This window comes from Melanostigma gelatinosum (assembly GCF_949748355.1).
Source record: "Melanostigma gelatinosum genome assembly, chromosome: 21".
In the NCBI taxonomy this organism is placed as follows: domain Eukaryota; kingdom Metazoa; phylum Chordata; class Actinopteri; order Perciformes; family Zoarcidae; genus Melanostigma; species Melanostigma gelatinosum.
In genome coordinates this window covers 20,641,656-20,662,689 of record NC_136654.1, presented here as the reverse complement: position 1 = coordinate 20,662,689, position 21,034 = coordinate 20,641,656, and the positions used below count along the sequence as shown (strand labels likewise).

The 21,034-nt window shown below is 43.3% G+C and overlaps 1 protein-coding gene across 1 annotated transcript in view; it reads right to left on the bottom strand.

Moving 5' to 3' along the window:
- plce1 (phospholipase C, epsilon 1) overlaps positions 1-10,444 on the bottom strand; it is a gene marked incomplete at its 5' end in the record, with an annotated part of 55,333 nt that extends 44,889 nt beyond the window's left edge. Inside the window, 3 exons of the mRNA XM_079292823.1 lie at positions 8,972-9,181; positions 9,301-9,711; positions 9,836-10,444. Of these exons, the coding sequence (XP_079148949.1) occupies positions 8,972-9,181; positions 9,301-9,711; positions 9,836-10,444 (1,230 nt within the window). The remainder of the gene's footprint in view (positions 1-8,971; positions 9,182-9,300; positions 9,712-9,835) is intronic.
- Positions 10,445-21,034: the final 10,590 nt, after the last annotated feature.

The following is a 21,034-nucleotide window of genomic DNA, read 5'->3' as shown; positions in this document are numbered from 1 at the left end:
AGGGAGTGAGAGAGAGATCTCTACATCAGCAGAGCAAGCCTACAGAGGAGAGATGGAAAGGAAAGAGACGGGAGAAAGAGAGACAAGAGTGAGGGAGAAGGACAGAGACTCGGAGAGATCTGCCTCAGACTGAGGGTATACCCCATATTAGGTTATGAGGCAACGGAGATGTTATCAGCGAGCACACTCCAAACACAAAGACACGAGATTTCAATCGATCCTCCTCTACGAGCCTGTTCTACGTGTAAACAATGGCTGACACAACTCAAACCTTTTTTTTTTTTTCCCCCCCCAAAGCCCACAATCCAAAAGTGACCCACCGAGGACGATCAATTCTAAGTGTGTTAAGTCAGGAAGAGCTCATCGTGCTGAAAGACAAATCAATGTTTTCATCAAGAGATATTGCTCTATTAACTCTGGTAATAGAACGTGTGCTTCCTGGTTTAAGTCAGGAAACGGACATGAATAAACAGTAAAGTAGCCAATTAAAGGTATTCTATGAAGAAATAATACTGTGTCAAACTGTACTTCTCCTACATGTTTATGAAACGTTAGTGTGTCATTTGGAACTGAGCAGGGTGATAAATTAAATGTGAGGTAATGTTATTTACTCAGTGCATATTCATCCCAGATTATTTCCCTGAGTTCAGAAGTAAAACCAAGTGTCACGTGACATTAAATGTCTGCGTATGTATCCGTATGCGTATCCCTTCATTGCAAACTAATATTTACGAGGTCAAATATGAGCAAACGCCATCCGCCGATGAAAAACACCGTTATGGTTGAAAGCTCCAGATAAAGCGAGTAAGTGGTCCTTGAGTTTGGGGTTGTTCTGTCAAAACTGTGGAAAACCTTGGAACAACAATATTCACATGGTGAACATGACTATACAACGCTCTTCACTCGCCTTATCTTCTTCGCATCCATGTGATATCTTAATGTTGTTACGATCCTCCCCTGTCTGTTAATTGCACGCTAAAACACAAAAATATAGAGATAGTGGCGTAAAAGAGGACCGTCCATGGTGTGGGTAAAGCCTCATTACGTGTCATTGAGCCCAAATCGCCTTTAAGGCATCATAACGGCTGAATAAGACACGTTCCAGCTTTGCTCTCATCAGGCCCACGTGACACTGCGGGCCATTAAACCAATAGAGACGAAGGCCAAGGCCACTAAATCCTTGTTACACTTCAAACCACTTCATTCACAACTATGAATCACCTCGCTAGTCATATAACACATCTTCACAGGAAGAAAGTGGATTTGTTGAAATCAAAAGGTAATCTCTTCTGTAAGAGCGAACACAGAGACACCCTCATAATCACGGGTCTAAATTATGTTTTTTTGTTCAGATCAAAAAGGTAATTTCTCCGGTAATAACGGTGTTGGCAAACTCGTAGACACACACACACATTATCACAACAGGCAGAGGTCTGAGTGAATACAGTGTGTCCTGTTGAATTCTTCCTCTTGATTAGGCAGATTCATCAGTTTCATGCCCAGTTGACATCAAAGTGATCTTCAGAACAAAGCCTTCAGAACAGCTGGCCTGCCCTCAGTCTGTGCTTTGCATGTCTTTGATCGATACTCCGCTCATGAGACTGGCCTCCTGAGCCAGTAATGAGAGGTCAGATTCATGTATTATACGACACTTATTAAAGTAATTCAATTCCCCCCCCGCCCCTCCCCCGATCAATACGAGTTAAGACAATGACACAGTACGACGTGGCGTTGTCTCGTTCAACCACTGGACATGGACAGACCAGCCTGCTACCTCTTTCTTTCTCTTCACACCTTCGGTTCATTATAAAGCACAGCTTATATTCTACAACCCAATATTTGCGAGGACAGTTCGTGAAAAACACCACCTGTCCCGTTTATTGCAATAAGTGTGCTGCCCTCTGGTGGGTATTCATATACAGTAAGCACTGATTATCTGAAGTCAAAAAATACAATCGGTCATGTAAAATAAAGACAACAGAGAATTTAGGTTCAGGATTTTTTAATGATGAAAAAAGGAATCATGCATCTCTATTTAATTCCCAATCAGAAGCTGATAAAGGCGAGGAAAATAACTAGAGCCCCAGCTAATGATCATTTTAATGATCAATTATAGAAGTCCATTAATTATTTAGTTTAGTAAGAATAATAAACTAAATAATCTACTTTTATGGACAGAATGGTTATTCAGCAATCTGGGAAAATAATCAATCAATTAACTAACAATGAAAATAATTGTTACTAGCAGTCATCAATTAATCTCTTTGTTATTGTTTTAATTAATTTACTAATCCCTTATACAAAATGTTGAAAAATATAATAAAAAGAAATCTAAGAGCCTTTGGTGTCAACTATAATTAGCTTGTTTTGTCTGACAATATCCCAAAGATATTACATTTATTATGACAATAACATTTAGCCAGTGACTATTTATAATCACCAATCAACTAACCGATTACTTTACAAAATGTATTCAACACTTTGCTGCAATAACACAAGGATGACTCAGACGTGTGTGCACACACACACACACACACACACACACACACACACACACACACACACACACACACACACACACACACACACACACACACACACACACACACACACACACACACACACACACACACACACCACAAGCATGCAGATCAAATAGCATAGCAAGAGGAAGCATAGTTTGTATGTCAAGAATGTCAGATTTCTCATGAAACCTTAATCAGTGAGTATGAGTCAGACTTCAGCAGTTGTAGGTGTTCACACATACCAAAAATATTTAGCAATCCAAGTTCATCTGCAGCATCGTCTTCTTCCGCTTCTCCACTAGATGGCACCAAAGCATCACGTTTCATTTCGTCAATTCTAATTCCAATCAGTTCTCTCACATTATCACAGCTGTTGTACTTTTTATATCAATAAAGAGAAGGCGGACAAAGTAAATGTAGAGTTCCTTCAAAGTCATGCTTGAGCCTTTTCATCCGAGCCCACTGTATTTGTCTTTAATTTAACAGTACATGAGAAGATACTTGCGTAATACGATTGCCAGACTTTGACGTTGTGTTCGGAGGTGCAATTTAAAGTGGCAACACAAAAACAGAATATGCAATTTAAACTATTACGCACTGCATCCTATAAGATTATGGGTTTCATTTTGGCTAAATCCCCCTCGATGACCCCTCAAATTATGAGTCAAAACGTTAAGGAAGGGGAGGTGACAGGATATTTTTACATCAATTGTGTTGTTCTTTGAGTGCAGCAATAACAGCATGACCCACAACTGCTTCAGGCTCTCATTTAATCCATTTTTCGGGGAATTTTCTTGGTCCATTTTCATCCAAAATGCTCTTTTCTAAATCAAACCCGCAGGTGTTAGCGACGTTACTGGGTTATCCTAAAATGTGATCACATCACTGGGGGCAGAAACAGTGTGACGCATGTAGCAGTCATGTAGTCAGCAGAGATGCTATGTCACATGAGGTTGGGAGGGGTCAAAAGAACAGAACGTTAGTCACCATAACAAGAAGTTCGAGTTTCTTTTGCCTGTGTTTACATTTCTCATATTGTTCATGTTCATGTTGTGTATTTGGATGGAAGTCCACATGATAATGCATTCCCACGGTTATCACCCACAAATGGACATATACAGGCGATGTAATATTGATCAGGAGCGTGTCTGTGTCTTGTGCTGTACTGCATTCAACCTCATGGGGTCAAAATGCTCCACGGTTTGTGTTTGTGTGTCGGGTCCTGACCCAGAGTTCAACAGCCTCGGCTCTGGATCTCTGGAGGGAAACTTTGCTTTGAAACTTTGTTTCTGGAGCAGCACAATTTTCCCACAACATCACAAAGATGTGAGAGGTCTTCGCTAACACACACATACACATTTTGACTCCACGAAGCAAAAACACACCCACATGCAGTTTTGACACCTTTCTGTCACCCCACAAAAATAAACAGATGGAATGTGTTTCAACAAAACACAACCACATGCGCGCTCCTGTGCAGCGGATTCAAGCTCATTTATAAACAGCGATGGAGCTGGGATTGAAATCTCTCCGAGCTCCAAGAGCAGAGAGCTCACGCCGTTTAACATACTGTCACCGTGAATAACAGTACACCTTATGAACACATGCTGGATATTTATTTTCCTCCCCATTTTCTGTGGAAGCAGGCATCTGACTAAACAGCGTGGCTCAACACACACACACACACACACACACACTAATCTCAGGCTAAGCCGCAACACCCAGCTGGGTGAGAGAGTGGCCTGCTAGGCACATTCCTTTGTAGTGGCACAACACGCAGAGAAAGAACATAAGAATGATAGACAGATGGTTAAATGAGTGTGACATACACGGAGGGTGAGCGTGTGTGTGCGTGTGTGTGTGTGTGTGTGCGCGCTTTAACAACTGAAAGAAGCAAGAAAACATTATGTGTGGGGTCTCTCATAATCCTACATGTATAAAATGCTGCCAGGTTTACAGGGACTTCCAGCTGTGTAAAGCCATTAGTTCATTGCCATTAACACGAACTGTAATTGTAATTTCATTAATTGTACCATCTCACACTGTGGGTCAGTGACTCTCAGATCCTTTCAATACGCTTGCAACAAGAAGGAATAGAGCTTGTTGTACATGCATGCAGTAAGTGTGTTCATGCCGTGTAAATAAACCAACACACACACGAACAAAGAAACGAACCAGCCTATTTGCTGAGCCGATAATCTGGAAAGGCAATCGATGCGATGTCACAACATGGCAGGGAATGGATGAAAACCGGATATTTGCTGGACATTGTATCTTAAAAACGCTACCTTTGAAACAAGCACTGGACTGGTAACCAAGAACTAGATGTGTTCGCCAGATTTATTACTCAAGCTCATAAATAACCGGTCTTTAAACATAATAACCCATTTTACAGGTATGGTTGTTTAACTGGCAAAGGGCTGGAGGGGGAAATAGCATTTAACAGCGCAAAGAAGAATGAGTTTAACAACAAGTCCCATATGTCACAGGCTGCCTCTTGTTGTTTGGAACAGCTTGGTTAACATTTGCTGAACAGAAGCGACAGCCCTGGCGCTATAGACACCATCAATGAGCACTACGGTGTAAGGCAAGGCAAGTTTATTTGTATAGCACATTTCAACAACAAGGTAATTCAAAGTGCTTCACATGAAACCATTAAAAGCATAAAGGCAAAAGTAAAGGAGATTTAAAACATACATTGAAACAATTATCGATGTCTCCCTGAGACATTGCGCTGCACGCAATCAACCATACACTGCCGCAATTCTGCAATTACTCGCACACGAACCACGTCTGGAAAAGATCTCTGCCGATGTGCAAACCATGCTGACAGGAAATGATTATCTTTATTATACGTCAGAACATAACAAGAGACGTCGCTGGGCCAGATAATAGATGACCTCCTATGGGATTAACAGCCAATATGAACATCCTATTTCTATAGAATTTGTGAAATGTAGCATGCAAGAAAGTGCGTGGGTTGGTAAGCAGATCCATCATTCAGTGCATGTGTAAAACGCAGCAGTATGCATCATTACTTAACAGGAACTTGATGAGCCACAGTAGCAGAGTACCGTGTGATAAATGACGGAGATAAATGACAATGAACATGCGGTCACATCAACTGGAAAACTGAAGACAGGAAAATGAAATGTTGCGTAATTCATACAGTTTTGAAAGTGGGATGAGTTAAAATAATGTCAGGCACCACCAAAGAACAAATGGGCTCAAAAACTCGGTATAAACGATGAACTGTGCTAAACAACATCGGCAAGACACAGACCTGTGTCTCAAAATCTAAAGGGTCTGTGTGTGTGTGTGTTTGTGTGTGTGTGCATGGTCACTTACCATTTAGCCTCACACCACTTTGAGTCATATGAAAGGACGCAGCAGGGCTCTAATTGGTAGACTCCACAAAAGCCAAACTATAAAGTGCCTCTGGCTTATAGACCGTTTGATCCCTATACACCAGAAGTGTATGTGAGTGTTTTCACTGTAAAACCTGCACAAAGTAATGAAACACCCTCTTGTTCTGTGTTAAACTTTACTGACACTTAGTTGTATGACAGTTTAAAAAAAAAGAAGATTGTAGGCAGTGATCAGTGCATGGAGGGAACGAACAGACACCGTTTAATAGGAACACTGTTTAAATGTTTACTGCTCAACTCTGGGAAATGGAGTATTACATCATATTTCCATCATGTTCATTTTCCATTATGAACATATGTAGAAACCGATATCAAACATGAGTTAATGGCTTTGACTGGGTCTAAACCTTTTTGTTTCCACTCTCTCACTCTCCCTATTCTCTTCCAAGTATCCATGCCTGATTCCCCCTACCTTCTTTCTCACATGGTCGATTTTCTTCTTTTTCCACTGTTAAAATCGCATTTTCTCCCTCTTTCTCTCCGAGTGTTTTACCCTTCCTCTCTCTCTCTCTCTCTGCCGCCTTTCTCCAATTCCTCCTTCATATAATCCTGTGTTCTTTGGCTCGCTTCATTAGCTGTAGCAATAAACACAGGGCCACAGGATACCTTCAGAAAACTCCTCAATGTGATAAGTGCAGAGTCAGGCTTACATGCCACATATAGGGAGCCTGTGAAACATAATGTGTGTATGTGTGTGTGTGTGTGTGTGTGTGTGTGTGTGTGTGTGTGTGTGTGTGTGTGTGTATTATAACTAGGGGTGTAACGGTTCACAAAATTCACGGTTGATGATGGAACTATACCTGAGTGACCCATCTTCTGGGGTGTCTTCTGAGCAACACATAAGCATAAAAAACAAAACCTGCTCCTTAATGTTATGTAGTATTGTTACTTACATCTTGCTTACATCTTGTATTGTTACTTACATCTTGCAAAAGAGATATTTAATCTCAATGAGACGACCTGGTTAAATAAAGGTTTAAAAAAAAAAAAAAAAAAAAAACTTTTATATATTTTTTTCAAACGTATTCGGTTCGTCATGCGTACCGAACCGTGAGCCTCGTACCGAACGGTTCAATACGAATACGCGTACCGTTACACCCCTAATTATAACTGATTATTACAATGGGTGACCAGATGGTTCGATGAAAAGAAACATGCTGTATTTCATGTTTCTGTGTTGAAGATTTGAACTCAAATGTCGTACTTTCTATCTGTATGTATGCCATCTAATAAAACAGAAACGTATAGAAAGTGTATAAGCCACTGCATGTTTATGACTGCATGACTCCCATTTGTTCCTACTTTTTCACAGTATTTGATGATTCTGATGACAGCCCTGCTACAACTCTGCTGCTCGGCGTTCTCCGCGTTCCTCTGGTGACCTCTCACAGGAGTAGCTCGCCTGTTGTTTTGACAAGGGAAGTGCTGGCGACTCCCCCGTTTTCAATGGGCTCATTATTAAAGCAGCTCTGCCTGGACTTAACTCAGCCCATATTTCTACGACCACAACGGACTCGTAAAAACACGTTGGCAAAGTCGGGAACCGCACTGCAGCACGCGCACGAGTACGAGTACGAGTGTGTGTTCTTTATGGCTCGAGTGTACAAGCCCTCATCCACACATCCTTAAGACAGTACTTGGCTCTGTTGTGGCTGTGCATGAACCCATAAAACAATAATAAAAACATGACATGCGCAGTAAAGTGCCCATGTAGACGCACTCGGCCTGCTATCTAACATCTATCTAGCAATTATATCTTACAAATATCTATATTTAAAAAGGTGCAATATACAGGTTTCTTACACGTGGCAAGAAAAGTTAGATAGAAATACAATATTCTTCTTGGCATTACGATGCGATGAACTTGGAATTGTGTAATTCTGTGGCCGTGTGCGTCTGTAAGGCACTGGGTTACGGTCTCCGTATGTTTTGAGTTTTCACAGGAAGAGGAGGGAAAAGATAACTAAAGACAACAGCAGAGTATCCTGTGTGATGCTGCCGATTCTCAGGCTACACAGATTCTCAGAATGTTTGCACCTCTCAAGACTGAATGCCTGACTTGTGACAAAATGACTTCTATTGAAAAGGTAGCAAAAAGCAGAATATTCTCTGAAATGTGGCAGCCAAGGCTGCTGCAGCTGAACTGCTCCTGTGAGATGTTCGTAAAAAACACTGGCTCTTGCTTGGAAACTCGATATTAGCGCAGAAAACGTCCCGGCTCTCCTCTCTGTCTCACTCGGCCTCTTTTCCGCCATCCTCCATCTCTGACCTTCTCACTCTGTCTTGCTCATTTACCTTCTCTCAAGCAATTTCCATGGCTATAACTTCAATGTAGACGCCAACTCTGCTCAGTCCATTTACACACACACACACACACACACACACAGAAGGCAGTCATTCAGTCTGTCAGGAATATGGGGAGCAGGACTAAAAGAGAATAAATCATGTTTCCACAGCAGGGGCCTACCCTGAACAAAGAGCCTGTGTGCATGTGTTTTAGGAATGTGTGTGTGTGTGTGTGTGTGTGTGTGTGTGTGTGTGTGTGTGTGTGTGTGTGTGTGTGTTGGTCTATTAATTATTCATCCTTCATGCATAACAGGCATAAGATTTCAACCCAAACAGGGGAAAACAACAGCCAAGAACAATTTTTGCAATCAAGTCATAAATACTCTTGCGCCACTGCAGCTCTGGCATTTGCACTTTTTCTTGTGGCAGAGAAAGGACAAAGCTAACCACATTCAAACCCAAAGCCTCATCATCTGTGGCATATCCATGTTTATTGCGCTGATTAACATCGCAGACTTAGTTATAAATCATTTCGCCCTGGTAACAGGAGTGTGTTAACAGCCAGAGCCTCAGTGTGAAAGATAAACTATCAACGACCTGAGAAGTTCACTGCATCGCTGTCTTGAAATCTACGTTTTCATAACCTTAACGGCCCATTTGAGTCCTGGAGCGCTCCTATAATGCATTAGACGACTACAGTCTTGTGAAGTGTGTGTATCGTCATTCTCTTACCTGCTGCAGCTTAACGCCAATGAAACGTAGCATCTCCCTGCAAACGCTGAATTCTTCTTTGACACCACGCATCACGGTCGGCCACACATTCTTCTTGCTGGGTTGCCATATCCTGTGATTAACAACCACCTCCCAGACCTCGTCTGAGATGCGTCCAGACGGCAGCGTCTTGACGATCGCTCTGGTTCCCGTACACACCGACTTGGTCACCTTATGGAGAGAAGACAAGTGTTTCAGCACTAGCGAGGGTGAGAAAAGCAAACTAATTCATATAAAAGAAACAAACACGTTCAAGATACCAACAGAAAAGGAATCTTGCATGGAAATACCTTTTGATTATTCTTGAAGAAGCGTCTGACCAGGACAGTGGAACGCTCTTTGCGGTTCCTGATGAAGTCTGCGTTATCCGAGAGACCCTCTCCATCTCCTTCGTCACTGCTGCTGCCCCCGCTGCAGTTCCCGGTCGCAGCCGAGGGCGACCTCGCGTCGTTCCTCAGGGTTGTCCTCATGGTTTCCAAAGACGCTCTTCTCGGATATAGTTTCTCCAGGGAGCATTTCTTAACCCTGGGCCTTCTGTTGAGCCTCTCTAAACTGGAGTAGCTGTCTTTGAGACGGTGCCGGTGACTATGTCCATTCTGGTGATGCTGGCGGTGTTTGGGAAAGGGGGAGCCAGAGGGAGACGACACCAGAGAGCCCGGCTCACTCGATGGACTGCACCGAGATGAGAGGCAGGGTGATGTCTAGAAGCAGAAAACATGGTTAATGGTGTTTCTGTCCAGCTGAACTGGCAGTGCCTCGAACACACAGTGTGGCGGCTAAATGTGTACAGATTGCAGATGGACGAGCGACGTCCTTCTCTATTACCTTGTGGAAAGCCAGCATCGACACAGGAAGGCTGCTGCGACGGATGTGTCTCCGGTTGGGCTGAGGGAGGCTCGGACTGTGAGCGGGGCTGGAGCCGGGGCTCGAACTGGATCTGGGACTGTGGCAGCAGTAGATGTTTGGACTCATGTTAAGGCTAGTCAGGGTGCAGGAGCATTGGTTGCTGCCAGTTCTGTTTCTGCCGGCATCCACACCCTCTCCAGGGGTGTCCAGCTGGCACCGAGATCCCTCTGAACTGTTCCCAGGTATCTGAGTAACAGCGTGAGATATTCCTTCAATTTTCTTGCCAGCCGACGGCTCTGGATAACATTTCTCTTCGCTACTCAAGAGTTCGGAGCTGTAATCCAAACGCTCGTATTCCTCGTCCAAAATTGTCACTTTCCCACTGTCACACGACAGCTTCCTGTAAAAGAGCAGGGACGGGCTGCTGCGCTGTTTGGACGACCACAATTGGTCAGAGTACCGCCATACTTCCTGGCTGTCGTTTGCGTGTCTGGCTCCTCTGCTGGTTCTGCTCCCGGTGGATGGAGGTGAAGCACGCTGAGCCAGGACTACGGCCCCGACCGGAGACTGATTTTCTTCAGTAGCCATCGCGTTTCCCTGGAGCGGCCTGCTTTGTCCTTTGTTTAAGCTGCAGCTCTGAAAACAAGCAACACGTTGCTGTTGATGCCAGTTAAGCAGGAGAAATCAAACAGCATTTAGAAGTCCTTTTAATCATCTAACATTGGGAACATTCGTCCCAATATGTGATGCAGATTCCTTAATTCCTTGTATGTGGGAAACGACATCTTCCATCTCAATTAGTGGCTCCATAGAGCAGCAAGAGGAAATGGAATTTGCAGAGGAAATTAAATTAGCTGACTTCAAAACCCATAGATTGTGTAAGACACGAAGAAACGTTTATGACTTCGATGGTCTCGATGACTAATGGCAGTGAGTTTCCCCTGAATGGAGCTCGGGGAGGTTTCAGCACATTTCTCTGTTGCAGCTTCACCCTTCGATTGACTGACTTACACACCACCATCATCAGTATACTTTCTGTATTTTAGTTGAGTTCAAACTACTCACTTATTATAATGAGAGAGATCCACTTCAGGTCATGTTACACAACAGTCTCAGGTGCCGACCATCATGGTCAGAGGCCCGTGGGCGGGCTCCAGCTTCCAGTGACCTCTTGAGTGACTAAGACAACATGTCCACACGGAGTGCGCGCCCTGCGTGCGTGTTGTAGAAACAGAAGCTTGTGCAGCTGCACAAACCGCCAGATAGAGAACCCACGGACGTGACCCTGGAGGAAAGAGGAATTTCCTTGATAGTACGGTTCACGGTCACAGCTTACAAGGCGTGTGTGCGCTAACTCTGGTTGGTCCTGACATGCATCTGGGGTATAGTTATCCACTTGCAGGCCCTGAGAGAGAAGAAACAAGAGAGGGAAACAGACAGAACACAGACACACCAGTTATGATCTATTTACCTGGTTTTCACAACTAATTTCCACAATTCCAAAGCATATTCAAAGAGTATTGTGAGAGAGAGAGCGAGCTTAAAAAGAGAAACTGAAACCCACATGAGAAACACATTTCACTAACTGTCAAAGACTCAAGATTTCTCTTAGGTCCTTGTGTGCTCTCTTCATTCGCCACATCAGCTTTCTTATCTCGAACTATTCAACTGAATCAACGCACAGAGCGCGAGCCATTGTGACCGACACAACTGAAACAACAAATACTGCATTTCAGTGGGAAGGGAATAATGCGAGAAGGAACAACACTCACTTCACACCCATGAAGAAATACCAACTTTCTGGGGCAATGAGAATACAACTATCAACAGTACTATTATCTCCATTTCCTGAGATGATGTACGAGGAATAGCACATGTTATGGGGTTGTTATAATTTAAAAAACGGTATAATATGCAACAATTTCCTGAAAAAAAACAATGTATAGGCCGATACAAAAACAATCCCTGTCAATCATCACTTATGACTAGAAGTGTGTGGCGGTGTCTGTATCTCCTCTGCCTGTATTTGCTCTTTTCTTATTATTTTACTGTGTTCGGGCCCGTTCTCATTCCCAGGAGAAACATTGCGGCTTTGTTCCGCCTTTCCCCGTAATGAGGCTCACAGACTACACAGGCAGGCCACAGCAGGATGACGCGTGCCTCGAGGGCTATATATTCATCCAAAACGGGGCACGGTGATGTAGGCTGACTGTTGCCTGGACACACCGCAAAAACTAAGGCAACGGATGCTCACCGATGGCCAGTCAGGGCCTTTATCCAATACCTCAATATCTAATATCAATATCTAAAAAACGGTGGACTGGTAGACTAGTTATGCACCCAGCTAGCATTAAATCCATTCATAACAGACACTCACCCACAACATGCATACTAATCGTGCGGTTCTGGTATCGTCAATGGCGGCCAGTGGTGTATGAATCCAAAAGACGAGCGGCCGAAACCTCATAATTAGAGCGACCTCAGCCCTTAATTCCCTGCCCAAATTCGTGGGCCAGGGTAGGAATGTGGGACCGACCCAAAGAGGGAGGCGCCAGCTACACTTTTAGTACATGTGTACAAGCTGAACTCCGCGGTTTTTCAGTTTCTGATCGCACCCAGGAGGGAAGAAGACCCAGGAGGACTCCACTTTTGAAAAAGGAAAACATATTTTTAAAAAAAGGCCAGAAAGGAAATTGCTAAAATGTATATTGACAAAGCACAATCCTTCTGGGAGACTGTTCTTTGGACAGATGAGTCAAAACTGGAGCTTTTCTGGCAAGTCACAGCGCTATGTGCACAGACCTTTAAAATAGAGCCATACAGTGAAACTTGGAGGAGGCTTGGTGATGTTTCGGGGGCCGCTTTGCTGCGCCTGGCACAGGCTGCCTTTGAGGCCCAGCGTCAGAAAGCTCTGTCCCAGGCGCAAGACATGGGTCCTGCAAAAAGATAACAACCCAAAATACACAGCTAAAGCAACCATAGAGTGGATGTAAACAAAACAGTGGACTATTCTAGTCCTGATCTGAATCCTATCAGACAGCTATGTAAAGAGCTGACATTTGCATCCATCAAACCTGATACAGCTGGAACAGTTTCTACCGGTTCACTTTTGTCCGTTTCAAGTTGTTTTATTTTTCGTTGAGGGGAACCAACGAATTTCAGCACATCTGTATTATCACGGTGTCTATGTTGGATGTCTGCGCCCTGTTTTCGAGGCTCTGTGCTACATCCACACAGACAGAAAGGCATGAAACAGACAAGTGCTTCATTCATGAGCTCGCAGTGACATCTCTCCTTCATAGGACCTCCTCTAGCTCGCTGCTAAGCTGCAGCCTTTTGAAGACAATGATGGGACGTTTTGAGATGCCACTGCTTGATGAATGCTCGTTTTTTATTTTCACTGGAGAACATTGTTCCACAGATCTACAACGGCATTTTGAGTCAACTGAATCCAGCGCTACACTACAGGACCTGAACTGATAACTCGGTATCATTATTGTTATGCTGGAGGGAGTTGCAGAGAGCGTTTTAAAAGTGTTAGCCACTCCTGCAATAAGGAATAAGAGACATGCCAAGATTCAGAATTTCCCAGAAGCCAATAAACGTCTTGTAAAAATAGAATTTGAGGCCAGAGGTCTTTACATGAAGTTATACTCAAAAATGGGCTTCATATCAACTAAATAAATACAAATGACCTCATTGTGCATGAAAAACATGCAACACTACTTGATGGACAAGTAGGATGCTAATTATTTTACCAGATCCTGAATTTACACAACAGCACCGCAAAGTAAGGCTCGTGGAATTGCTTCTACCTTTAATAACCTAATGATCATTAGATGGCAATAAAAAAAAATCATTGGTATTAATAATGTTTTTCTTATTTAAGGAAATACAATTAATATCGCAACATAACCCAAACATGAAAAAAAAACATATGCCAGCCCAAATAATTTGGCTAACCACAATCTTCAAGGTTAGTATTGGATTTCAAGTGCACAATATAAGCCGACCTCTGACTGAAACTGTGGGAGCAGCTTGTCCGGAGCTACACTGCTGATTAAAAGGAGACACCGAAGTGTTCTCACAACACCTCAGAATCAAAAAACCAAAAAACACAGGACATGACGTTTGTCTGTCCTTTGGGCCAAGGTGGTGAGCACTTCCAGGAAATGAACCTTGTTTTGAGCGGTTGACGATCTACAAGTGGGGGTTTTCCAGCTTGTGTGGGGTGTATCTTGGTTTGGTTTAGGTTGTAGAATTTTGGGACAGTTGGGCCCAGAACACATCATCAGTAAGGTTCCCTTGTGTCATTGAGTGTTTCGGCCTTTCAACACTATACACCCTCCCCAAGGGCGGCCAGCTGCAGGATGATCAGACAAAACAGGGACATTTTAACCTCCATTGTTGAACGATTGAGGGACAAATCTACACTTTGGCTGAGCTAAACAACATCAAGGAGGTTTTCCGAAGTCTTAATCAACAGGTTATTAGCAATCATGTCATTTTTTGAGCACTCTGATCTTCATTAGCGTAAGTGCCCACCCCAACCCATGACACAAAGAATCTCAGCTGCATGTGTCACAGTCAATCAGGACCAACCAGATCGAGAAAAAGTTGGCAAAGAATATGTTTAGCCACTACACATGTTGCCAGATATGAAACACCAACCTTTTGGCTTCAAATCATAATTTCTTTCAACCCCTGTTCTCTTATATTTGAAATAAGAATATATATGGCACAGACAAGTCAGCACTACTACAAATGGGGAGGCGAAATGAGAAACCAAAGTGCAGCTACACTAAATGTGCCGACAAGATGCAATTAAAAACAACATGGAGAACAACTGTGTTCTCCTTGGAGAACCATCTGTGCTCAACATCCACTGCTTCAGGCCATGTTGTGGCTGCACAGATGTTAGGCGTCACATTAAGGCTGATGTCACTTGAGGACACACGCTGACACACTCCACATGTTGAGGCATGAACCTGTCCAATTTCGGGTCAGGAGGGCGAGGCAAGCATAACAATTGTAGAACTCCGTCGCATACTGTAGCTTTAAATCCTGCAGCCATGTGCCGAGGGGCATGATAGACAGCTGTGCTTGCCATCAAAAATAATTCAGCAACACTCTGAAATTAGCAACAGGAAAAGCATTTCCACACTGTGGTTCCTTGAAAGAGAAGCATGTGGACTTAACGTAAGGTTGAGTTTGATTTTAGATGTGTTACAGCCGTTTACTTTGTCTTCATGATCCTAACTGTATCTCATTCATATAAATTACAGATATGACAAATTAAAATGGCAAAAATAAAGACAAGAAAGGCACCCCCACCATAAGAAACGTGCCGTGTGATGATTTCAAAAGGTGAAATTGACAAACACACACCAGAGAGTAATTAAAAAGAATGATTCCATCCCTACAGTTCGTTCAAAACAACCGCGCACACATGCTCAACACAGATCAAAGTACTGTTATCAGCTGAAGTTTGACCCTGGCCGGGAAAGCAAATGGCTCTCAGGCTAAATCTCAGCCTTGGGACACACAAGACACACTTGGGACTTTATTTCCTTAGAAAATGGCAACATTTTGAGCATGCGCTTGTATATTGCTTTAAAAACTTTGTGTACTTCAATAGAAGCCAATGAGAACTGTGCTCTCGGCTGCACCCACTGGAGGAGCACTGATAAAATGAGGACAGGCAGCTGTCGGCTCATCGTGCTCTAAAAAGAGAACTGCTCGCTGCACTACCAACATATTCAGCTGCAATAAAGTGTAACACATGTCGATGAAAGGGAAAGAGGATGATCTCAGCACCTCCGACAGCACTGAAGAAGAAAGATATGCAGTAATCAGAATCAGATGGTTAACAACCAAATATTATTGTTTTGTATTTGCGGGTGTGTGTCAGTTGTTCCCTCGTTTATCTCAAACGGGTATTTCCAAACTGCCATACATGAATTAGAAAATGATGTTCAGTATAAATGTTCTGGAGATTAAACCGTGTAATACTCATTTTTGCTTTCACACACAGGGCATGTTACAGTCGTTCAATGTGGTGCAGTGTCACACCAGTGATGTCTGAAGCTTTACTGGAGAGGTTTTCGGTACATTTTAATCTTACAGGCGTGAAGTCAAATGATCAATGACTGTCACATTGTTAAAAAACGATAACGAATGTGTTTTATAACCTTTGCTCCGTGGTGAAAGGCCGGTGCACTGACACTATTCCTAGCTTCAGAAGCAGGAAAATATAACGACAATAAACTAAAATGAGACAAGTGGGAAAAAAATGAATTCATAATGTGATGTCCATGTCGCTGTATTTTGATAAATGGAAGAATACAAGTTCACCACAGGTTTTTTTGGTGTTCAGACATCCAAACACTTACTGAAATTATGAATTTAAACTCAAAACTGTGTTTATAATAACCTTTTGTCTACTGAGTAGTCAATCAAAATGAGTAGCAATTTGTTTTAATGAGTCCGTGTCTCAGGACCACAACCTAAATCATTGTGTGTCCCCTCAACAAGAGGCCTTCATGCTCACATAAAAGCCTTTTTCTAATGTTCATTCATGGCGGATTATTACGCAACTCATCCAAATAATGACTCATGGCCTTGGTATTGGATTAGGTCCAACTTGACACGGTGTGCAGGCAAGTAAAGCCGAGGTGGAACTGACTTTGATGCTACACAGTCGGTGAATAAGGGAAGTAAGAGAGAGAGAGTAAAGGATCCAAATGATCTCAAAGTGTAAAATGAGAGCAGTATTTCAAACTGAGCTGAAATGCCTCTTATCCTCCTAAGCCTCCAAAATGCTGCAGTAAATACTTCACGCTAGGATTCAGCATTGGATCTTTAGCATTCCGCCAGCATAATAAGCAGGTCATGGAGAGAAGGAATCTCCTTTTCTGTTGTGCAGAAATGCCATGCGAGTACAAGAGAGTGACGCTCCAACTGGTGTCACCCAAGTGCAGAGAAACAGTCGCGCAGTGAAAACACAGATTTCACTGAGATCATCTTTTCAGTCACGAATGCTTTGAGATGCCGAAAAGGAGACTGTTAACCGTCGGGAAAGCGCCACAAATGGACTAATTTAAATTCCATTAATAATCTAAGAAAGAAGAGAGAAGTGAGTAAAGTAACGAGAAGAAGGGGAGAAAAGAAAAGAGATAAAATCACACATCTTGGAGAATGTAATGCAACACTTTGCATCGCTATCTGTCCTAATCTTCCCAAAACCACCAGATAGGCTGTTAGAAAAAATCCAGTATATACCCTAAAATATTATTGACAAGTATTCCCTGGACTATTATGAAACTAAACTACTCAACGAAACTTTACAATAAAGCCACAGTGAGTGGCGACATAACATAACAAGCCACAGTGCAGTGGTGGCTTATTAAGAGCACTGAATATGCTCAAGAACAATTTAAACTAGGCTGCATAAAGTAAGGATACTCAGTGTTGTGGAACTGTATTGGAAACCACACACTCTTCATGCAAAGGACCCCCCCCCCCCCCTTACTTTAGAACAGGGGGTCAGAGAAGAAAAGACGCATCATATGACTACCGGTACAATAGAATCACATTCCTGAAACTGGCCGCAGTTGAAAAGAAACTGACAAGCGGTACCGCGCAGTGCGACGACCCAGATAGAAAGAGAGCGATCAGTGCCGCTGGGAAGAAAGAAAACAATGGCGTGCTTTAGAATATGAGGGGAAAATCCTCGATTTCATGTGAGTCTTTCTAATCGCAACACACTGTAGGAAAGTTGTATGTTAATTTGAATGTTTGCGTTGTGGGTAGCAGGGTTTTGATCTGGCTGAGGGACAACGGGACCAGGTTTCTAATCAGGAGCCTGCATGGTTTCTGTACTCAAACCTGAACAACTGCAGCATTTAACACCACAATGTGTGAAAAGGGAAACTCAGGACAATATCCGGACCTGATTCTCCAGACGCTGTCCGTAGTTCATATGAGAACGTGGCTTTAGATGAATAAAGGAGAGAGAGTTGATTCATCTGAAGAGACGACGTGGAGCTAAACACCCTGACAATTTTAAACACTGTGATGATTCAGAAAGGACCAAGGCTATTCATAAAGATTTTTTTTTTTTAATCAAACCAGTCACCAGGAGAGCTCATAACTACTGAAACAAATACGCATTATATTAAATGGAAAGAAAACTACATCCATCTTCCCATTACCAGCTTTGGAGGCAATACTGATGGCACCAAACGGACAGAAAACGAAACGACAATAAAGTAAAAAGGATGGAGCATCAACCTGCAATCCGCCGCAGGTATACCTTTGATTTTCAACACGGCCTCCCTCTCAGTAACGCAGTGAGAGGCTGCTTATGGTGCTGCAAACAGAAGAGACTTTTCATGCGAGGGACCTGGAGAACATATGGCTTTGATTAGAGGGCAGGGCAGAGAGAGAGACGCCAGCAGAAAGTGCACAGAAACAGAGAGGGAGAGGTTCTATGCGTGCGAGAGTATCTGTTTATACGCGTTTTAGTGTAACAACGGACGGAGAGGGCTGACTCAAGAAAGGGTGACCGTATCGTCTCGGCGGATGAGCGTGTGAATGGTAGTGTGCGTGTGTGTGCGTGTGTGTGCGTGTGTGTGCGTGTGTGTGTGTGCATGCGCTCGCTAACAAAGAGGGTAAAGAGATGACTCAAACTGAAGAACAAAACGAGTGCCAGGGTTTGCGAATGTGTGTGTATGTGACGATTAACCACAGAAAGGTTGTCGAGGAAGAACAAAAGTGACCCAGGTCCATATCACACTGGTGCAGAGCCTTCTCTGACACCTTTGGCTGTGAGTTGAAGTTTTTTCGTCTAAATCGAATGGAACTGGTCCGTCATGTCTGCTCTGCGCAATCAGCTATTTCTTATTTCAAGATTTCATGACATTTGAACTCGCAGACCGTAAGCCGTAGCCTAACTACGATCCAGATGTCAGTGAAGTTGTCATTCTTTTCAGCCACTTCGTTAATCAATCACCAGTTGTTCCCCGGACAAGACCAAGTCAAAGTAAGTTCATATCAGAGGCTAGTGCAAGCGAAAGGGAAACGCTGAGGCTCCAAGACTCTGCTGCATGTCATCTTGGCTTAAATATCGCTTTATATACAGTAATTGCTTTGTTGGGTGTTTTTTCCCTTTGCCTAAAATCCAGCCTTGAGCTCCTATTAATACTGTTGGCAAATAGAGATGCAGCAGTTGCGATTTTATTGTTGCACACAGGGACGAGCATAAACGTGCACGACACAAAAACGTTTTCCTGCCGTCGGTTTTCACGCTATTCTGCAGATGGACAGTTGGTGGAGGTAAAACGCAACGAAGCATAGCAAAGCATTACAACAATCTCCATAGGGGCTCCTTTAATTTGTCTTCCAACACTAGAAAAAGGGTGATGTCATCAAGACAGAGTCTGGGGAAGCACCTACTGTTTGTGGAAGTGAGGGTGCACTAACGCAGCGAACAGAGAGTGCAACGAGTCCAACCAGTCTCCCATCCCACGTCTGCTGCAGATGTCTTTATTTCACCACACCTCCTCTCAAACTGTTGGGCAGAAATCAAAGTCTTAACATTAAAAAAAATGTTCCAGTCTGCAACAAACTAAATACTGTGGATTTTGTCAACCACAGTATTATGTTAATATATTCCAAAGGAATGTGGTTGTAAGTTGCATCTTTGTGTGTTGCCTCTGAACCAGAGACACAAAGCAACATTCCTGCTCTTCTGTTTATGAGAGCTGTATTTTCCCTTTCGTTTCCATTTGCAACACTTAAGTTCGAGCAACTATGGCAGGACAACATCACTCACAAAAGAGTTAAAGGTCACAGTGCTCTAGGGGGGGGGGGGACTCTTCCTGAGTAAACAATAAGCTGACCTGTCAAACTAAAATACTACCACGCGCCAGCTCGCAAACAACGTTTAAAGTGAATGACAGTGAAAGCAGCTTAGGTTACAAAACAATCACGTTCAACTTATACGCAATGAAAAGAAACACAAACGAACTTTGTCAGCGCTAAACCCAGGAAAAGGCATGAACACGACTATTAGTTTGATATTTAGTGACTTCGGAGGTCCTTTACATAAGTTTGGGAACCACTGACACTGTGAGCAACTTCACAAACGCACCACACTCACGACCACAAAACGCTCGTGCAACGCAACCCATGAAAAAGGTGTATTGACGTGAAGGTGTCGTGGCACAACACTTACCCACCAACGTTGTCAGACCGCGTGCGCATCCGTCTAAACGTTGCATACTGACTCGTTTAACACATGTCCTGGTAACTTTTTCGAAGACGTGCTCGCTTCTTCAACAGCTCGCGCGGAGAGCCAGTTGATGCAGAAACTCGTGCTGCGGTGGGAACCGGCTCTCTCACTCTGCTCTGATGCATTCAGGAACTCCTCGGAATACTGTACCGCAAAGTCTAAACCAGGACTCTTTTTTTTGAAAATAGGGCATTTAGACCACAAAACCAAGCTGTAAATTTACAGTAGTTTGTGTGTGATGTCATAGTAAAACAATGATTTTGACCTGACATGTTTGAAGCCAATAACCACGAGATAGTTGTTTGTATTTTAAGACCATGATCATTTTAATATATGTTGTGTTCAGGTGGTGCATCCCACAAAGACCACATAGTATCATTCAGCATAGGAGCATTGGTTGCTTCCTGAGCATATAGCTTCTGCAAATAATTTGTAGTGTGAACTGCACTGGATGGGAACTTGGAGGCAACAAGGTAGGTGCACAGAGGGTATGACATATGTCACTTGCTGGCATAATATTGGTATGGAAGTTACAGCCACTGCAGTGTTTCGTTTTATGTGGCATAATGCTAGATATATGCATTTAACTGTGCTCTTGTCATGAGTGTTTTATAAAGTGTTAAGCGTAACGGTAAAACATCCAACGGTACCTGAATGCAGCATATTCTTCCCTCTCCAGTAGCCCACAAAGCTGTGGACAGGAGGACAATAGCTGCGGCTCTGGGTTACTTTGTGGTCCTGCGTGTGTGTGCGTGTCTATGCGTATGTGTCACCATATTGGAATGTCTGGCACCAATTGCGCACCATATAGCTAGTCACAGACTTCATGCGGCGTGTCTCCTACACCGTTTCCCATACTATCCCCCCCCCCCCCCTCTTTTGAA